This window comes from Pseudonaja textilis, chromosome 2 (assembly GCF_049901715.1).
Source record: "Pseudonaja textilis isolate UNSWEBS1 chromosome 2, rPseTex1.2, whole genome shotgun sequence".
In the NCBI taxonomy this organism is placed as follows: domain Eukaryota; kingdom Metazoa; phylum Chordata; class Lepidosauria; order Squamata; family Elapidae; genus Pseudonaja; species Pseudonaja textilis.
In genome coordinates this window covers 77,902,091-77,919,964 of record NC_141991.1, presented here as the reverse complement: position 1 = coordinate 77,919,964, position 17,874 = coordinate 77,902,091, and the positions used below count along the sequence as shown (strand labels likewise).

At 42.4% G+C, this 17,874-nt stretch overlaps 1 protein-coding gene across 6 annotated transcripts in view; it reads right to left on the bottom strand.

Annotated features, from left to right (window-relative positions):
* Positions 1-2,589: 2,589 nt before the first annotated feature.
* PITX1 (paired like homeodomain 1) overlaps positions 2,590-17,874 on the bottom strand; it is a 41,954-nt gene continuing 26,669 nt past the window's right edge. For all 6 annotated transcript variants that reach the window (XM_026696505.2, XM_087924368.1, XM_087924369.1 and 3 more), the window contains 2 exons: positions 13,966-14,171; positions 2,590-4,642 (listed from right to left, as the gene is read on the bottom strand). In XM_026696505.2, coding sequence (XP_026552290.2) covers positions 4,109-4,642; positions 13,966-14,171 — 740 coding nt within the window. In that variant the 3' untranslated portion in view covers positions 2,590-4,108. The remainder of the gene's footprint in view (positions 4,643-13,965; positions 14,172-17,874) is intronic.

The following is a 17,874-nucleotide window of genomic DNA, read 5'->3' as shown; positions in this document are numbered from 1 at the left end:
CTTCATGGAAAAACTCAAGGATAACATATTGACTGAAATATCTGTGATTAAGTTAGTGTTTCTTAACACTCCTATCTGTGTGAATGGAGGACCCACATGAAGGTTGTCATTTGGAAGGACACAAAATAGAAAGATGCACTAAAATATGAGTAGCACTAGCTGTCCATCAACACAAAAATTTAGTGAGAAAGGACAAGACTTCAAAGACAGTCATTTTTCAAAGGAATTAACCATTCACTTCATCTACAGTATAAATTCCAGATTACATGTTGAAATATGATTTTTTTTTCTTGAAAAGATTTTTTTTGTAGGTTAGGGCGCATATTAACCAGGTATTTATGCAATCATTATTTGGTACAGATTTCAAGTATAGCAAAATATAGAGAACTTTTCATTGGTCTTTTGTGTAAATAATCATTACATTAATTGCCTCTTGCATAACGTTAGCATTTTCTCTGCATATAAAAGTGTTTTTGCATGTTAAACTAAGGAGAGCTGTAAATTCAGGCTATTTTATGAGCAACCTATTTAGGTCTTTAATTGAAAAATAAGCATCTTTTGTGGAAGTAAAAGAATTCACTTTTTATTCTGATTGTAAGTACTTCTCTTACACCTGGGTGGTCTAAAAGGGACTATAGTAGTTCTTTGGCAGGCTTCCTCTTTGTAATTGATTTCGTTCAGAAAGAAACCTTTATTGTTGCTACTTAGGCTGCTCACATTCCTCATGGCTTTGTGCTTTTATTTTCTTCTGCTTAACTGGTAAAAATGGATGCTGCTTTGAGTTCTGCTTTTTTGAATTCCTGGGTTGTTTTTGAAGAAGACTTCCTCTTTCCTTTCTGTATTTGTTATCTTAATGCATCTGTTAACCTAACCAGAATACTTTTCTTAACCTTCTCTCTGCTTCAAGGTGGATTCTCATTGCTTATGGAACCAAGAGTTATTATTAAAAAACATTTGCAAACATATCACTCACCGCCCTAAAATAGAATCCTATTTCAACGCCTTCCCAGAAACCCTCCCCCAGCCAAACTGCAGCCTTCCCCAGCAGAAGTGGAGAAAGTGCAGCATGCCAAAGGATGCCTGCAAAAACATGCTGACTCAGTTGGGTGTATCCCAAGAAGCACATTTAGAACTTCCCAGGGAGAAAAGACGCCTGGACATGTAAGGTTTAGAGTGGGCTAATGGAAAGCGTGGAAAGGATTCTCCCTTTGTTTCTCCACCAGTCCCAAACACCCTTCAGAAAAAACAATCACACCTATCTCAGGGCCCTTTTGGAAAGATTGCCAAGGCAATATTGTGAAGGGTCTGCTCTGAGAGAGCAACCTTGGACCTAGATCCTCCACAAAAAGATATCGTTTGAAACAAAATAAACCCACAGAATAATCTATTCAATGCATTGTAAATGTGTCGTTTCAAAGGTTGGCAGAGATGGAAAAGCGTAGCACTCTTAACACAAAAAAGCAGGCACTCTGTTTTGGATCTCTCAGATGGTTGAGGCCTTGACTTCGACTTCTCCTCTAGCCCTGACTGAATTGCTTGGCGGCCGTGAATCATCCTGGCGTTTTCTCCTTCTCTTCCTTCCTCATCTTATCACCATATTAATAATTGCAGGATGACCATTCACAGATGTGATTTGAACTTTTAAAGTATTTTATTTTCCCTATGACATAAGGTTGTGTACTCCCAAGTAAGCATGCTCAGTGTCAAGACATAGACAACTCCCTTGAGAATAACATTCTGATTTGCATTCTGATTTACATGAATTTAAAACATGAGTATTTTCTTGTTAAGCACAGCATAGCAGTGTGAATGCAGAATATATTTTAGCTATGAATTTTTCATCAGGAATAAATTTTAGTTTTTCATTGGGAATAAATGTTAGCTATGAATTCTTCTGCTAAAAAGAAGTGGCATAATCTGAGGCATGCCAAAATGGACCTGGGGAGCCGTTTGCCCGGGAATATCTCTGCTTCACCTTTCTCTATAGTTCTTTTGGGGCATTCAAACTGGAGTCCATTGAGATTAGAAAGTTCATTCCAGAGACAAATGCTGGATTTTCTACTTTGAAACTGGATCCCCCCATCCTGAGTGTGGAGGGAAAATCCTTGAGGAGATAAGTCAGTATTCTGGCCTCCAACTGCAAGTTAGTGGATTCACTGTGAAAGTTTCTTGACAGCAAGATGGGTGACATATACAATTTAAAATATAAATAATATAAAAACAAGTGAGTGTTTTACTTGGTGAACTATCATTTTACTTGATGAACACTATCATTTTATTTCTGCTTAACTGGTCTCACTATGTTTACGGTTTGAGATCTTTTTATGTCTGTATGTGTTGAAAGTATGGCATTATAGCATTAAAATATCATTGAAAAATATTATCAAAAATTGTTTTGTGTGTTTTTAAACTAGATCAATAAGGACTTCCATCAAATGGGAGGTATGCTGGGTTATCCAGTGTCTTCAACCATCTTGATTATATAGGCTATGGATGATAAGAACTATAATCTGAACACATCTGTGGAGTCCTATATTAAGGAAGGGCAGTCTAGATAGTAATGTAGCTAGAAAGGAAGACAAAGAGGTTCAAGAGGTTTTTTTTTATTCCCATGCTCTTAATTTTCCAAAAAAAAAAATCACAAAAACATAACTTATAAAACAATATGTATACTGCATCCTCCACAACAGCATTATTGAAACATCCAGCATAACGGTTACCACAGGTGGGGATACACTGGGAAAGAAGTACCTTGTGCATTTTATATTATGTTTCTTTGTCATCTACAGGTAATAAGTATCAACAGGAAGAAGCAACAAGTATGTCTGCGAAAAAACTTCATATGTGTTTTGTATGCGTATTAATATTTAAAGATCATATTTATCATTTTTATATTTTTAAAAAATTTGCAACAAAAAAATCCTTTAAAGTATTATCTACACTTAACACATAACATCTTTTTAAAGATTTCTTGTTTGGGTTCCGTACTTGTATTGATTCATCTAAAACCAAAGCTGGAGAAAAACAAAGTCATTTCATCCCCCACCCCAAATTTATTTTACCCACCCATGAGCTCACTTCCTCTCCTTGATTTGAGATGCAGTATTTTTCTGGTGTTCCTTTTCTGTCTTTTTCTTTTTTTCTTTGCATTCTTAACATGTTCCCCTAAGATTCTCTACGAGAATCCTTTCCTTTTTAATTTTTAAATTAAAAAAAAAAACTCCTTTAAATAAGGACGGACGATAATCTGATTATCAGGATAAGACTCTGAAAGGGAAGCGGGGGGAGGAACTCTATAGTTGTTGTTGTTTTTGTTTTTTGAAGAGAGACTAGAGGGATTTTCGCACTGCAGGCTTGGTAGGAAATGAAGAGGTATGAAAAGGAACCTTTTCAGCCGCCAACTTGTAGTGATTCTCCACCCACCACCCACCCACCCCCAAGCTTCCAGCTTGAGAAACAAAATCCCGTCGAGAGTCACGCACTGGAGAACTGCCGCCTGCTCAACGGCGAAGCGCAAGGGAAAAGCGAAGATAAATAGAGCGCTGGGAGAAAGCGGGCTCGCCCCACTCGGAGGGCCCCGTCCTTCCGCTTGGCACCGGCGACCCCTCCCTGTCGAACGATCCCCGCCCCGCCCCGCCCGCAAGGAGCGAACCCGGAGCCACGCCTCCTTTCCTCACCGAAGGCAACCGCCACCCGAAGGGGCCGCTCGGAGCTCCTCGGCAACGTCCCTCAGCCCTCTCCCCTCCCGCACACACGCATCCACACGCACACAGCCGCCCGCCTCCACCGTTACCGTGTCTTCTGGTCGTCTAAAGTGGACGATTGTTAAGGAAGAAAAGTCCTGTGCAAGTTCAAGTAAACACGCATACAAAACCCGCATCATCCAGAGGAGAAAAATTAAAAATATCAATAACAACAACAACAACAAAAAGCCATTGCAACTCATCCCTGTGTTTTAGGTCCGATCGGGTCCGTCCCTCTCTCGCTCGCTCGCTCTCTCCTCGCCAGGCACGGCTCGTCTACCCGCTCGTCCTCCCCATTCCTCCTCCGGCGCGTTTTTCCTGCCCCTGAGCGCAGCCGCGGTCCCTTTTCAGGAGGCGGAGGCCGGTCAGCTGTTGTACTGGCAGGCGTTTAGAGTGGAGCCGGGGCTCTGCAGGCTGCCGTAGCCGAAGTTCGAGTGCTGCTTGGACTTCAGCCTCAGGCTGGCCAAGCTGGAGTTGCAAGTGTCCCTGTAGACGCTGTAAGGGGAGCCCGGCGGGCCGTAGGGGCAGGCGGGAGTCGACATGGCCGTGTTGAGGGACGAGCCGCTCAGGTTGTTGAGGCTGGAGTTAGCCACGCCGGGCACGGCCGAAGGGCCCATGGAGGAAGGCATGCTCATGGAGGGCAGCGTGCTGGGCGCCGAGAACATGGACTGGGCCGACGACAGCGGGCTCATGGAGTTGAAGAAGGTGAAGCTCTTGGAGGAGAGCGGCGCCGGCGCCAGGCTCTTGGCGTGCCAGTAGTTGGACGGGTAGCCCGGGTAGACGTCCTCGTAGGGCTGCATCAGGCCGCTGAACTGCGGCACGTAGCCGTTCTTGCAAAGGTCCATCTGCTGGTTGCGTTCCCGCTTCCGCCACTTCGCGCGACGGTTCTTGAACCAGACCTGAGGGGGGAAGGCAAAAAAAAAGGGCCCCACCGGCTTAGAAACGGCCACCGGCAGGCACTGCGCTTGCGCGTCCGCTCTCGACAAAGACATTAACGGGGGGGAGAGAGAGACTGTCTGCCTAAAATTAGCACCTGTCTGCCTAAGGTAAAGGGGGGAGGGTCCGCCCACTGTCCACCCTGCTGTCCCTCCAGGTGGAATTTAGCAAGCCTGGTGAGGGTTTCTCCAAGGTGGCCCCTTCCCCTGCCCATCATCCTAAAATGACAATCTATTAGATACAACCGGAGGACATCTACCTTAGGAAGTCGTACTGGAATAGACACCTTGTCATTTAAACTGTGGGAAAGCCATGATACGATCTGATTTTTTTGGGAAGCTAAGCAAGGCCGGTCCTGGTTGGTTCTTGAAAATGAGACTACCCAAGTATTTCAAGATTACTGGGTATTTCAAGACTACTGCGTGGGCTAGACTGGAAAGTTGGAAAAACTTCCTAGAAGAAGGCAAAAGGCAAATAATTTTGGTGCAATAATGTTGGTCAGGAAACTATCTGATTCACCGATGGAGTGGAAGTGAGGGAGATTTCACCTTTCCCTATAGGGCGCAGGATAAAAATGGTGATTTACTGGGAAATCATTTGCTGTGGTTGTTGGACATTTTGTTGTGTGGCTGTTTTTCTACCCACCTGCCCCAAGTTGCAGTGTTGAAATGAGTAAAGCTTTGGGCGACCAGGGGTGCATCTTCAAGAACTGAGAGCTCCTTTCAAGCTCAACACAGAGAGCAGAGTAATGAACTGGGAATTTCACGATACAGTGAAGGGTTCCAAGAAAAACAGGGAGCTTGAAATTTACCTAGGCATTATGGCAAACTGAGAGCAATTTCCCAATTATTAATTAATAGAACTGATTTAAAGATTCCAAACAGAACTGGGGTCCCCATCATGGCACTGTGGGCACAGCAACACTTCCTCTTTAGTTTTAATTACTGTTATTTTAATCTAAAAGAAAGAGAAGAAGAGGATGACTAGCTTTAAGGTGGTTAGAGTCTGTTACAGTAGCAAAGAGTGTATAGTTGGAAGAGCTGAAGGACCAAATTGGGGATAGATCTATGGAGAATATCTATATTGTCACTAAAGATCAATCATCACATTGACTGCTGACATTTTGCAAAGTAGACTGCCCATCTCCAGTATGCCTTCTTTTCTAAGAATGCTTCTACTATCTGTATACAAAATAAAAATACTCAGCAGCTGCAGCCAATTTGGAAATGCTGCTCAAGAAAAAGACAATCTTTTGTAGGAGTCTTTGAGGAAGAGTAAACAAAGACATAGCATTGTTTGTCCCCAGTTCTCAAGATTCCAAGGCTGCCCACTAGCCCAGGGGCTAGCGATTCCCAATCTACAAACTGATCCGGCATGATTCAGAGCTGTTTCAGTTGACTAGTTAAAGAATCCCCTGCTGGATCTTTTCTGAAAACTTAATACGGTACAATAATTTGGAAGGGAAGGGAACCTAATGGAAAAGTTGTCCAGCATTACTTTTCTTTCTGAAAGAGGTGCCAAACTAAATTGCATATCTGTTGAATAGCCATTCTTTCTCCTGGACCATACACACAGTTGTGCAATGTAGCTACGTAATCTTATTCTGGGCATCTTTGTTCTCATGAGCTAAGGCAAGACCTGGGACTGAAAATACATTCTGTGGTTCAGCCACTTGAGATTCAAATTAAGTTTGGTGTGTAAAGCTAACCGGGTAACTTCTATTGATATGCTATATTGGTGGACTGTAAGCATGAGGGGTAAGTTTGTTACATTGATTTTGTTTTGTGTTGCAGCATTCTTTGCCTGTGTCTAGATTTCTACTATCTCTTCAGCCAACTCCCCCTCTGATGCTTTCTCTGAAAATGTCCTGTAGCAACAAGGAATGGTTAAGAAGTTTTCTCAACATCTCTAATCAGTTTATATATTACTGTATATCTTAAAGTCCAGATTTTATTATTTCTGGAGCAATTATTATTATTATTATTACTATTATTATTGTTGTTGTTATTGAATAATTCAAGGTGGAAAGATATCAAAAATATCCTCCTTTTATTCCCCCAGAACAACAACCTTATGAAATGGATGGGGCTGAGATAGCTTTAAGCAAAACTCTGGTTGCAATCAAATCAAAACTATCAAAGTATAATAAAAATGCATTAACTTATTCATTACTCAATACATTAAACACGCATATTAATTAATATTTCAATCTGCTTTGGGGAAGTTAATAGGAAAAATGTACCGATATTCCTACTTCTTTTCAGCCTCATCCTATGCAACATTCTGGAATTTCTTTATTGTAAGCTATGAGAAACCTGTACTTTTGGTCTAGTAAGAAAGGCTGCTAATCATTCTAATTGTCCATTTGGGGTATTTGCCGATATCACAACTTGTACATGCCTGAAAACCATTTAATGTTGATATTAATAAGAATTAATACTTTGAAGAGGATAGTCTTTAAAGTGGGGATAAGATTGGTGCCCTCCAAATGTTCCCTTTTCCAAGTTGTCAGTCCTAGCCATTGCTTAATCCGATGTGTGCCATGAAAGAAATTCTCACCTTAAAAAAAAAAGCCCCTGTCCTTAAATAGGCTGTCTTGGAAAAGACATCAATGTTTTCAATAGTTGCCCTTTATCTCCAAAGCAGATAAAGATTGTCCCAGACAGCATTTAGTCAGAGGGATAGCTGGCATTTCTCTCTGGAGATGGCCTTTTCATTTTGCGATTGGAGCCTTACAGACTGCTGCCTTGACTTGGCATCTCCTTTGTTTCCTGTTCAAGATCTTTGGATTTCATTTACTTGTTTCCCTTCCATTAACCACTTTCTGGCCAAACCTATTGCCCAAACTGCTGTTCTCAGACTGATCCTGGTGGCTTTATCCAACTTAAAAAAACAAACAAACAAAAATTCCTTATTTCTGGAAATTAGAAACGGATGAGGCAAGTATCCTAAAGGTAGACACAGCCAACCAGTCCTATGCATCTTTTGCCTTTCACCAAAAGTGGCATCTGCTTTTACAACTGAATGTTCAGTATTTACAGTTCTGCTGCTAGAAAAGGGAATCAGTTTAGATGCCCTGGGGAGGTCTAACAGAGGAGAGAAGCTGGTGCAATCGTTGAGAAAATAATCTTTTAGGAAAGGCTTTCAATTTGTTTTCATGAAAAACCCAGGGATTCAAAAACACCGGAAAAATATCTCATTCGTAACCTGAGGCAGGACGCAGTTGCAATCGCACTGGGTCCACTTCTTCTAAGAGCAGTAGGCCTTAGCCACGTGATTCCTGGGGGAAATACGGCCAGTGGAACTGCCTGCGTTACTGGCAGGTTAGGATTTTGATAGGAGTTGGCTGCCAACTCCTATCAAGCAGATGCAAAAAGCTATTGTTGAGAGCAAAAAACAGCTAAACTGGGAATCTAACCGCTTTGTGGGAATACCATTTTTCCTAAAGGCACTCTCGAAAACAAAGCAGTGGCTCTGTAGTTCTGGTGGGACTACAGTGCAACTCCCCCCAATTGAATCATGTCCGATTCTCAGAAATCACCTGGACAAGCCCCTGCAGTTTCCCCTGACAAAGTTTTTGAGATGTAGTTTGCCCTTGCCTCCTTCCTAGGGCTGAGAGAAAGGGACTGGCCCATAGTCACCCAGTTGGCTTTCTGCCAAAGGCAGGACTAGAATTCATGGTCATCCAGTCTCTGGTCTGATGCCTTAACCACAACACTAAATTGGCTCTCAAAAACAAAGCGAGGGGTTATTTAATTGGCTATGTAATTCCTAAGTCCAACTATGGAATTCCTGAGCCCAACTCACAGGATTGTGGATGCCTATTTTGTCCCCTGTTTTAGAAAGTTCTTTGCAGATCAAATGTGTTTGCCAGTCTGGAGAATGGTTTAACCAAATGAAAACAAAAATGCAAGTTTCAACAAGAAAGAGCAAGAGAAGGAGTTGGGGAGGAAGAATTAGCTGCAACTCCTAGAGGAAAAAAAAAAACGTAGAGAGTACTTCCAGACAGGGATTTCCTGAAACCGAGGCTAAACATTTTAATGCTGCCTCTAGATATTTTCAAACAAAGTCCTCTTAGCATATTTGGCCAAATTAAAGTTTTAGAAAAACACAACTACAGAGGAGTTTGAGCTAAGATTTGGAAGGAAATGGAGTAATCTATTGATTTCCCCCTATTTTATAAGCAGTGGGGGGGAGGGTCTGAAGGAGGGAATGTGGGCTATTGGATTGAACCTCTTGGTGGAGGAATCTAAATTAAGCATCAGATGGCTGCTTACCCTCTGCTTGAAGATAGCCAGCATCCTACTTTAGTTTGGAAGCAATCCTTCCCTACTGAAGCCAAGTCTGGCCTCCACATTAACTTATTAGGGTCAATAACTTTGTATGAAGTGCTCCTTCCTTACAGGGCAAACTCATTAATTCTCATGGCACGTCAGTGAAAAAAACAAAACACATCCCTGTTGATCACAGCAGGATTTTAACCCTGTAGCAATTAATTAGATCATAGGCGGAATAATTTGAGAATGGAGAGAATGGGGCAAATGACATCAATTGCACTCTATTATACAAACTTTGGCTGAATTGTGCCAAAATTAACAAAAAAAGTGTGCATTGCTGCAAACTTTGGGGAAGTGTATCTCTATAGATGTACTCCAGGTGGGGATTTCTCACTGATGTTGGGGGGCAAATGTGATTAGAAGTGTGTTTTTATTTTATTTTTTTCTTTCAGTGTAAAATGCCACTTCTTTCAGCATACTAAGTCTCCCACCCTCCAGTCTTTTATCACAAAAGCACTTTGCCATGCAAGTTTCAAAATGCTTCATTAAGGGGCAGCCTCAAGGCTATGTTAAAAGAGGAATCCCCCCCATCCCTCCAGTGTAGAGTGTAAGCTTTGGAATGAGTGGATGGTTTACTATTTTTCCTTTAAGGCAGCATAACTAATCAGCTGAAATATAATGCTAAGCTTAGCATTTCAGATTTCTCTGCTGACTTCAAGGTACAGAAACAGTGCAGTAAAGAAAATACATAGAATAGAAGTATGGAAGAACTACTTTGATATGACTTTTGCCATTAAAATTTCAGGAAAGTCTTGGGCAGACTCATTAAGTCCAGGGTGGGTTTCTACTGGTTCTGTCCAGCTCTGTAGAACCGGTAGCTCTGAAGAGCAGCAGACATAGAACTGGTTCTATGTCTGCTGCTGTTTTGGCCCACCCACCTGCCCGGGCTCTTATCTGACCTTTATTTCCTGCTTTTTCAACCTCAGCTGCTTTGCACAGCACAGCTGCGGTTGAAAAAGCAGGAAATAAGTGCTTTTTCAAATGCTGTGCACCTGCGTGCAGCGCTGCTCAGCTGTCCAGGCAGCAAGCTGACATGCACACGAGCACAAAACGTAAATAACCAAACCAGTTGTTACACCGGTCGGATCCCACCCCTGGTTAAGTCCCATCCAATTTCCACTCAGTAAGCAGCTGCAGGATTGAAATCCAAGACTGTCTTTTTCTACAGGAGAAAAACTGGTGGATCTTAATTTGAAAGGCACAGGAATAGGCTACAAGGTTCTAATTTGCAGATGATAATAATGAGGAACCTCTTGATTTCCTTGCAGCCTGATGCCTAAAGCTACTTGTCTCTGCTTTTCTGCTAGCATTTTGTTGGGGGGCGGGTGTTGTTGGTGAGGCCTTCTTGGCAAAGTAAGTTTCTGTAGATCCCATTGAGGGTGTGGAGTGTGAGGTTCATATATTTTAAATAGATGTCAACAATCTATGTGGAAAAGCTCTGACCACCTTTCAAATCTAATAAGATCTATTTAAAAAAAGCTAAAATAACACAACTTCAGTAGATCTTTTTCCCTGTGGACCCCAATAAATTATAGGAATCCTCAATAACTTATCTCTGGAATATTGTCATATCTTTAGGGTGATCTCCATTTAGAACCTATTAAATCAAGAACTACTGCATTCATCAAGCCAATAGGAATTAAATACACCCACACCTTCAGAAGTTGTAGGATTCATTTGCCCCCCTGAAAGCATAGAGCAAACTGAAGTTGAGGGAAGGAGACCCCAAACCAATAAACCAGGAATCCAGCATACAAAACAAGCAAAGAGAATGACTAATAAAATGCCAATCCTGTTTGTCTTACAGGTTATTTCTGACACTGGATCCCTTGAAACAAACTTCAGCAATTCCTGCCATTGAAGGCAGGAAATCCCTGACAATCAGCTCAAGCAGCCATGTCTATCTAGAAAACATTTCGGAATCTCAAATAATCCCACCCCCTGGTGAATTTATTCTTTCTCTTGTCCATGATTTGGAGGATCCATTGATTTTAACAAAACCTATTACCCAGCAATTGTCCATATGCAAGTATACATCACTGCATTGCATTGTAGTGATGTATCTTCGTCTACACTCAGCTTGGCATGAATTGAGGGGCACAAAAATTCATATATATATAAACTGGCTGTCAGTATCAAAATGATCAGTGTATCCTTGTTAAGAAGTAGCTAAATATTCCAAATACCTGTCTTTCCTCCTCCCCCTTAATATTATTTTAATTTAGTTACTCTTTCTTGGTTATTTTTAAATAATTGGTGCAGTTCTTACACTTGTACAGATAAATTAATATAGCTCTCTGAAAGCAACATACCTAAAACCTTTCAGTTCACTATGATTTACTTCCATTATTGGGCACAATTCTGCCCAAATTTTGGGTTTTATGTCCGTCTCAGAGTAAACTCTGGTTTGCTTTATCATGGTTTATTGTATTATTCACAGTTGGATGCATCTGCACAATGGCAATACACAAATCAGAATGATTAGAAGTGCACAAAACATTACATTTCAAAGAAATAGAGTTTAGCTGAGCATGTTGCAGAATCCTGCTTATAGGTATGTGACAACTTTCCCTTGATTGTAATGGAGTTTGTCTGTTCCTACCTCTACTATGTACCCTTTTAAAGGCACACTGACTGCTATTCTGTGTACTCTGTAGGATAAAAGTCTCATAAAACATGACAGTACTCAGTGTTACCATGAATAAGATAGCAACTTAGCCTGCTGACTAATTTTTTTCATTCCAGAACTAGGTACAATTCTTTGAAATTTAGCCCTAGTAACCTCACAGGACATCTGCTAATGTGCTTATGACTGGCTGTATACCTGCCCAGTATATTTGTCTGTGGGGGGGTGTGGGTGTGAGAGAGAGAGAGAGAGAGAGAGAGAGAGAGAGATTATGCCTGTCAAATCAATCCCAATATTGCATTTGTTTTATAGCTACACTATTGGCCTTGTCCAGGGTTAAAGCCAACACCTGCTATTATAGTTCCATTGAAGGCCCTTGAGTCATGATGGGAATTTTGGAGGATTTCATGTAACCTGGCCCATTTACCTGGCTATCAGTATCAAAATGATCAATGTATCCCTAATCTTTTGCGTTTCTCCCCAAATTTCCCATTTATAGTCAGAACCAACAGAAGTCTATAGAAGGCTATAGAAATCAGGGGAGAAACACATCCACATTCCCAAAGCTTCCTTATCAGTTTCCAGAAGTAGGAAGCGAGACCAAAACAATTTCCTCCTTCACCTGACTTTTTTTTGGGGTGGGGAATCTGGTGTTTTTATACATTTCCCCTTCCTGTGAAAATGAGCGCACTCACAAAGCTCATCCACCAGGAGCGTTGCATCCTCTTTCCGTCCACCATGAAGATGAACCAGAATTGCTGTTGTTATTAAATGGCTGCATTTATAATCAACCCAGAGGAAACAATAAATCTTGGGTGACCTTTGTCTATTTTGGGCAAATCATGCTTTTCCCAAATAAATAAATGAATAAATAAGCAAAAAGGCTTGTGACTCTGTTAGCGTTTTTTCTTAGCAAGGCCATTCCTTCAACATAGAGGGAAGGCAGGAGAGACTGCATTTCAAGCCATTTGAAAAAGCATCTTTTCCCATCAGGAATTGCGATAAAGATTGCTTGCCATTCAAGATTCGTTCACCTCCTGGATGAAATCTCAGCCCGATTTGGATGCTCCGTTCATGTCTGCCGAGGGTCCACTTCGAAGAGAGCAAAACCTCATTCAGGACTGACCCTCCATGGAACTGCGCAGCCGAGATTTAGGAGCACGTGTTGGGTGTCCCTTCCTTTGACGGATTTTTGGGAGTCTCGTTTAATAAGCGTCCAAAGGGTTGGACACAAAAAATAATAAAGGGTCCAACAACTAATCAAGAAATAATCTTATTTAGAAGGGACGCCAAGTGAAATGAAGGAGATTTAGCTGTGCGGACAGACAGCTCCGTTTACTGATTTTAGCGGCTAGCCTTTCAGCAAAGTTTAAACATGGGTTTAATCCTCTCTCTCTCTCCCCCCTCTCTGTGTGAGTGAGTGTTTAAAGTAGCTCCCAGATTTGCAGCCTTTTCTGTATATATTTATGTACTGAAAAGCAATGAGGAGGCACCGGTAATCCTTGAGCTTACTTCAAAGTAAGTGGCTTTGGAGATTCTGGTTTCTAAGCAAACCTCCATGGGATGAGATTCTTCGAATAAAATGTGGGGAGATGGCCGCATTTATACAGCAATTCAATAAACTCTTGATTGTGCCCTAATCGAGGCCTGGTAATATTGGAACCCTATGCAGGTTGCCAAACGGGGGAGGAGGGGGGAAACCTTCGCTCGTACCAAGAGGATTTACGCCTTACTTCTGCTCACGTAATTGTTAGTTTTGCTTCTTCTGTGGGCTTTTCCCGAACTGAAGGCGTTCGAGAGCCGGGGTTTGCAAAGCGAGGGAGAAGTTACACGGCCTGTGCTTTCCCTGATCAGGCCTCCATCGGGCCTGGCGTCCCTCCGGCTCCCTTTAAACACAGCGCAGCGGTTCTTAGGCCCGTTGCTGCAACGGAGAGGGCTGCAGAAGACGACTTTGTCTTCTGTTCTCATGCAAAGATCGGTTCCGCGGGCCGCCTCCGCGCCCGCATCCCTCCCGCGCGGCGATCTTTGCCCTTCCCAATCCGAACCAGGAGGGGGATGCCTGCAAGTAACTCTTGGAGCTCTTTGGATCCTACCAAATTTCTCTCCTGGCTTTCCTGTCTCCGAGACACTTATTCAGGGGTTGCTCAGTGGAACGGGTTGGGCTCACTTCCAGGCAAAGCCCGCTCAACCCGGGAAAGGCTAAGCACTAAGGCGGAATAAGCTCTAAGGAGTGACCTTTGCATAGTCTGCAGACAGTGGGGCAAGGAGGAGGGGAGAGGAGAGGAGAAGAAAGCTTTGGAGAGCGATCGCGGAGGTGGCTCACCCTGACTCTGGGCTCCGTGAGGTTGGTCCACACCGCGATCTCCTCCCGCATGCTCATGTCCGGGTAGCGGTTCCTTTGGAAAGTGGCCTCCAGTTCCTGCAGTTGCTGGCTGGTAAAGTGAGTCCTTTGGCGCCTCTGCTTCTTCTTCTTCGCCGGGTCGTCCGCGCTCCCCTCCTCGTTTTTCTGCACGCCGCTTGGCTCCTTTTCTAGAAAGAAAGTGGGCCGAGGAGATCGAGACCACAATAAGGATCGGTTGGGGTGCGATTAATAGTATTATTACGAAGAAAAATTAAAGGCCCTTTTAACGCAAGACGGCGCAAGCAACCGAGCCTCTGCAAACAAGTTGACTAATATGAAAGTCTGTAACCCGAATCTCCCGTAAATTATACCCCATTTCGCAGTAGCAGCAAGGAGGTTTGGATTGGAACCAGCTCCCCTGTTTCAAAACGTTTGGAGAACGGAAGGGTTTGTCACTACAGAAACAAGGGCCAGAGATGATCTGGAGCTGTTCTGCATTAGAAAACTCAGAAAGCTAGAAAGTAAGCGATGAAATAGAGGGAAAAAAAAATACTTTTTAAAAATTATGCTTTTACGCTTAATAGAAAAATTCGGAAAGTTTCATTTACAAATCAGAATCTTTGTTGTCTCAAAAAGTAAGAAATTCACTGCTCATTTTGATCGTCTTGGGGCATTTTTTCTATTATGCTGAGGACTTACAAGGGTTACAATATATACACTTCTCCCAGTGTATACTACTTAGACTAGAGAACAACTTTTTTCCCCCTCTTAAACTGAAGGAACGGGGAAGAAAGGACAGGAGCAGCTATACCTTGGGAATTTGGAATTTCTACCTTCATTATGAGTTTTCAAGGATCCCTTTTAATATTTAATTAAAATGTATAATATTAAGAAAACGTTTTTGTTTAAACTATTGAGATAAGGATATTTTGCAAATTTGGATTTATCTCTGTTCAAAAGTACAAAAATTGCATTTGTATGCAACGTTCTCCAGAAAGCATAAAATGTGTTTGTAGACTAACGGCTAAAGTTTGTACAAGTTTGAAGTGACAGGTCAATTGGCATGACCTTTCCTTCAGGATCTAACCATTCATGTAAATGGGAGTGGGAAGACATCAGGACTCACTCAAGCCCCAAGTTTTACAGGCTTCAGTGCAAGAAATGTGAGGGCGCTCCTATTTTTAAAATGCATGGCAGTCTCCAGATACAAACGATTCACGTTAATTCCCAGGTTAAATTGGCAGAAGGTTTCTCCCACTATGCTTTGGAGGGGATGAGATATAGTTAGGAATATCAATGCAACTTATTATTTGTGGAACTGAAGTGAATGTTTAGAGAGCGTAAGGGTATTGTTTTTCTGAGATATTTTTCTGACGGTCAGTTTGATATAGCAGCTAAGGCATAAACCTGCAAACCAGAAAACTCTTGAGTTCTAGTCTTGCCTTGGGCATGAAGCCAGCTGGGTGACCTTGGGTCAGTTAATCCCTCTCAGTCCTAGGAAAGAGGCCATGGAAAACTACTTTCCAAATCTTGCCAAGAAACTTCAGGGACCTACCCAGCCAGCCATCAGGAGTCAACACAAAGAAGGATAATTCTACCATCTAAGGCCTAGATCCATACCTACTGAAAAAAGTGTAGCTGAATTCAGTGGAACCCACCACTTTTGAAAAGACTTGATATTCAGTTGAACACCTCGACAATTCAGCTAAATGTCTCTTAATGCTAATACAATTCAGCTAAATGTCTTTCAATGCTAATACTTTTATAACTAAATTATAATCAAACTGGCCAATTTGCAGCCTATAAATTCTAGCAAGTCTAATGGGACCTGGAAAAGAATGCTTCCCAAGTTGAATTAAGGCAGAGTCTTTTTGGTCCAAGTATTTATAATTAAATTGCTTGTGCAATAGTTACTGAAGTAGTTCAGGTTGTACCATGGTGGAGAAGCAACAGTCATTCATCTTCACACGATTCTAAATCAGTTTGTAAACTGATATTATGTAAGTACTTCAAAAGAGTATTGGAACATATTCTTGATGTGTGTCCATTTGCAGTTTGAATATATTATAATTAAAACCACGCAGAAGATTCTGCAGTTGACCTGGCTAATAATCCACATTGTTTGCTTTCTTTAATAGCCTGCTTAAAATAAACGGCATGACTCAAATTGAAGTGTGTAGTAAAGGAGTTGTGGGTCTCCAGCCATGTCTTTCTAGAAAGTGAGAGGGTTTTTTTTTTTAGAGAATATTATTTTTCTTCCTCCTTCTACAGACATTTAAGAAAGTCACCTTATTATCATATGCATCTACTATATATGCTTAAACAGACCTACACCCTCCCACATTAATATTTATACACCCTTTTTTATATTGAAAAGTCAAACTGCAGACATGATCCATCCCCAAATAAGCCCTTGATGTTCCCCTGATTTCAGCAGATTACAAAAAGTGCTTTGCCTTTCTAATTGAAAAGAGCGAAGAGCTCAATGGCTTAATTTCGGCAAGATCAGATGCCACATAAAAATGCAGAAATTACTTATGCCTCTTGAAAGAAAGAAAAGTGGCCAAGGACCACTGCAGGCACCGGCAAGATTAAATTCACATGGATTCTTGTACAACAAGCTGCTGCTTGGGGGAAGGAAAAAAAACAACAACCCCATCCCATCAAGTATTAGGCAACTCCATGGTATAAATCAGCTTGGGAGGCTATTCTGTATACTGAAAACCTAAATACATTCTCTCCTCCTTTTGAAGGCCTGGATTTTGATCTTCTTCCCAGAAGACTCTGATCAGAGAGATGGGCTGGTGCCCAGGCGGTAGCCCCTAAAGGACAACTAGTTCTGGAGAAGCCCCGGCTTTCTTTCTTTCAACGCAGCTCAGACAGGAGGGTAGAGAAGCAGTTCAGAAAGCCTTGGTGCTGCTGCCGCCTAAGGAAACTGTAGTCCTTTTCCAGCTTCTTCTCCCTATCCACCAGGGCTGGGTACAACACTCACTTTTTTCCTAGCAGGGCCACAGAAAAGAGGGCTCAGCTTGGGGCAGGTTTGGTGGCATTGGCTTGTCTTAAGGCTGGACCTTGGGGAAAATGTGAGGGAGACAGAGGGCAAGGCCCCCAGGGACCTTACGTCCCCATCAGTCCTCAAGAGGGGGTGAATTTTAACTCTCTTCTGCCAAGGGAGTCTCCCCCCCGCCCCCGCTCCCCCCAAAAGCTGCCTTCTCCCTCGGGCCTCCTCGGACACAGCTCACTCCCACCAGCTTGGACTTGGCGGGCTTTGCACTGTTTATTTCCACGGGTAAGAAGTGAAAACTAAGCTCCGGTGGGCCTAAACAGGGAAGGTGCTGCTTGCTCGAAGCCTTTTCACCATTAGGAACCACAGCTTGGCACAACCATAAGGACCCTCAGCTGCAGTGGTCCTCCTGCCATTTTGCAAACCACACAGCTGGGTGTGTTTTTTAAAAAAAGAAATTGTGGCGTGACTTGGCGAGGAGGCACTGCGTTTTTTGCTGGGCCGCTCCTACCAGGTGAACAAGCCTAAAATTTATTTCAGAGGAAATCTAGAGGCAAAGGTGTTGTTTTTCTGAGCAATTGCCCCATTATCGTTCAAATTCCCAGGCTCCTGTTTAATTTGACCCTTTCTATTAAATATTACCGGTGGTTCCCTATTTAATTTTTCCTATTGGGAATGCATTGCTGGCTTCGCTCTTTCCTCTCTTTGCTTGTGGAAATGGTTTCTCCAACTGATGCAACTGAATATGTAAGCATTAAGAGGGGTAGCACAAGCCTAAATTCAGCAATAAATAGTGGGATTGACTTGAAGGGTGGCGTCTTAAACTTATTTCAGTTTCGGGGAAACTCGGCCAGTTTTATTGAGATCAGCTGTCACATTAAAATACA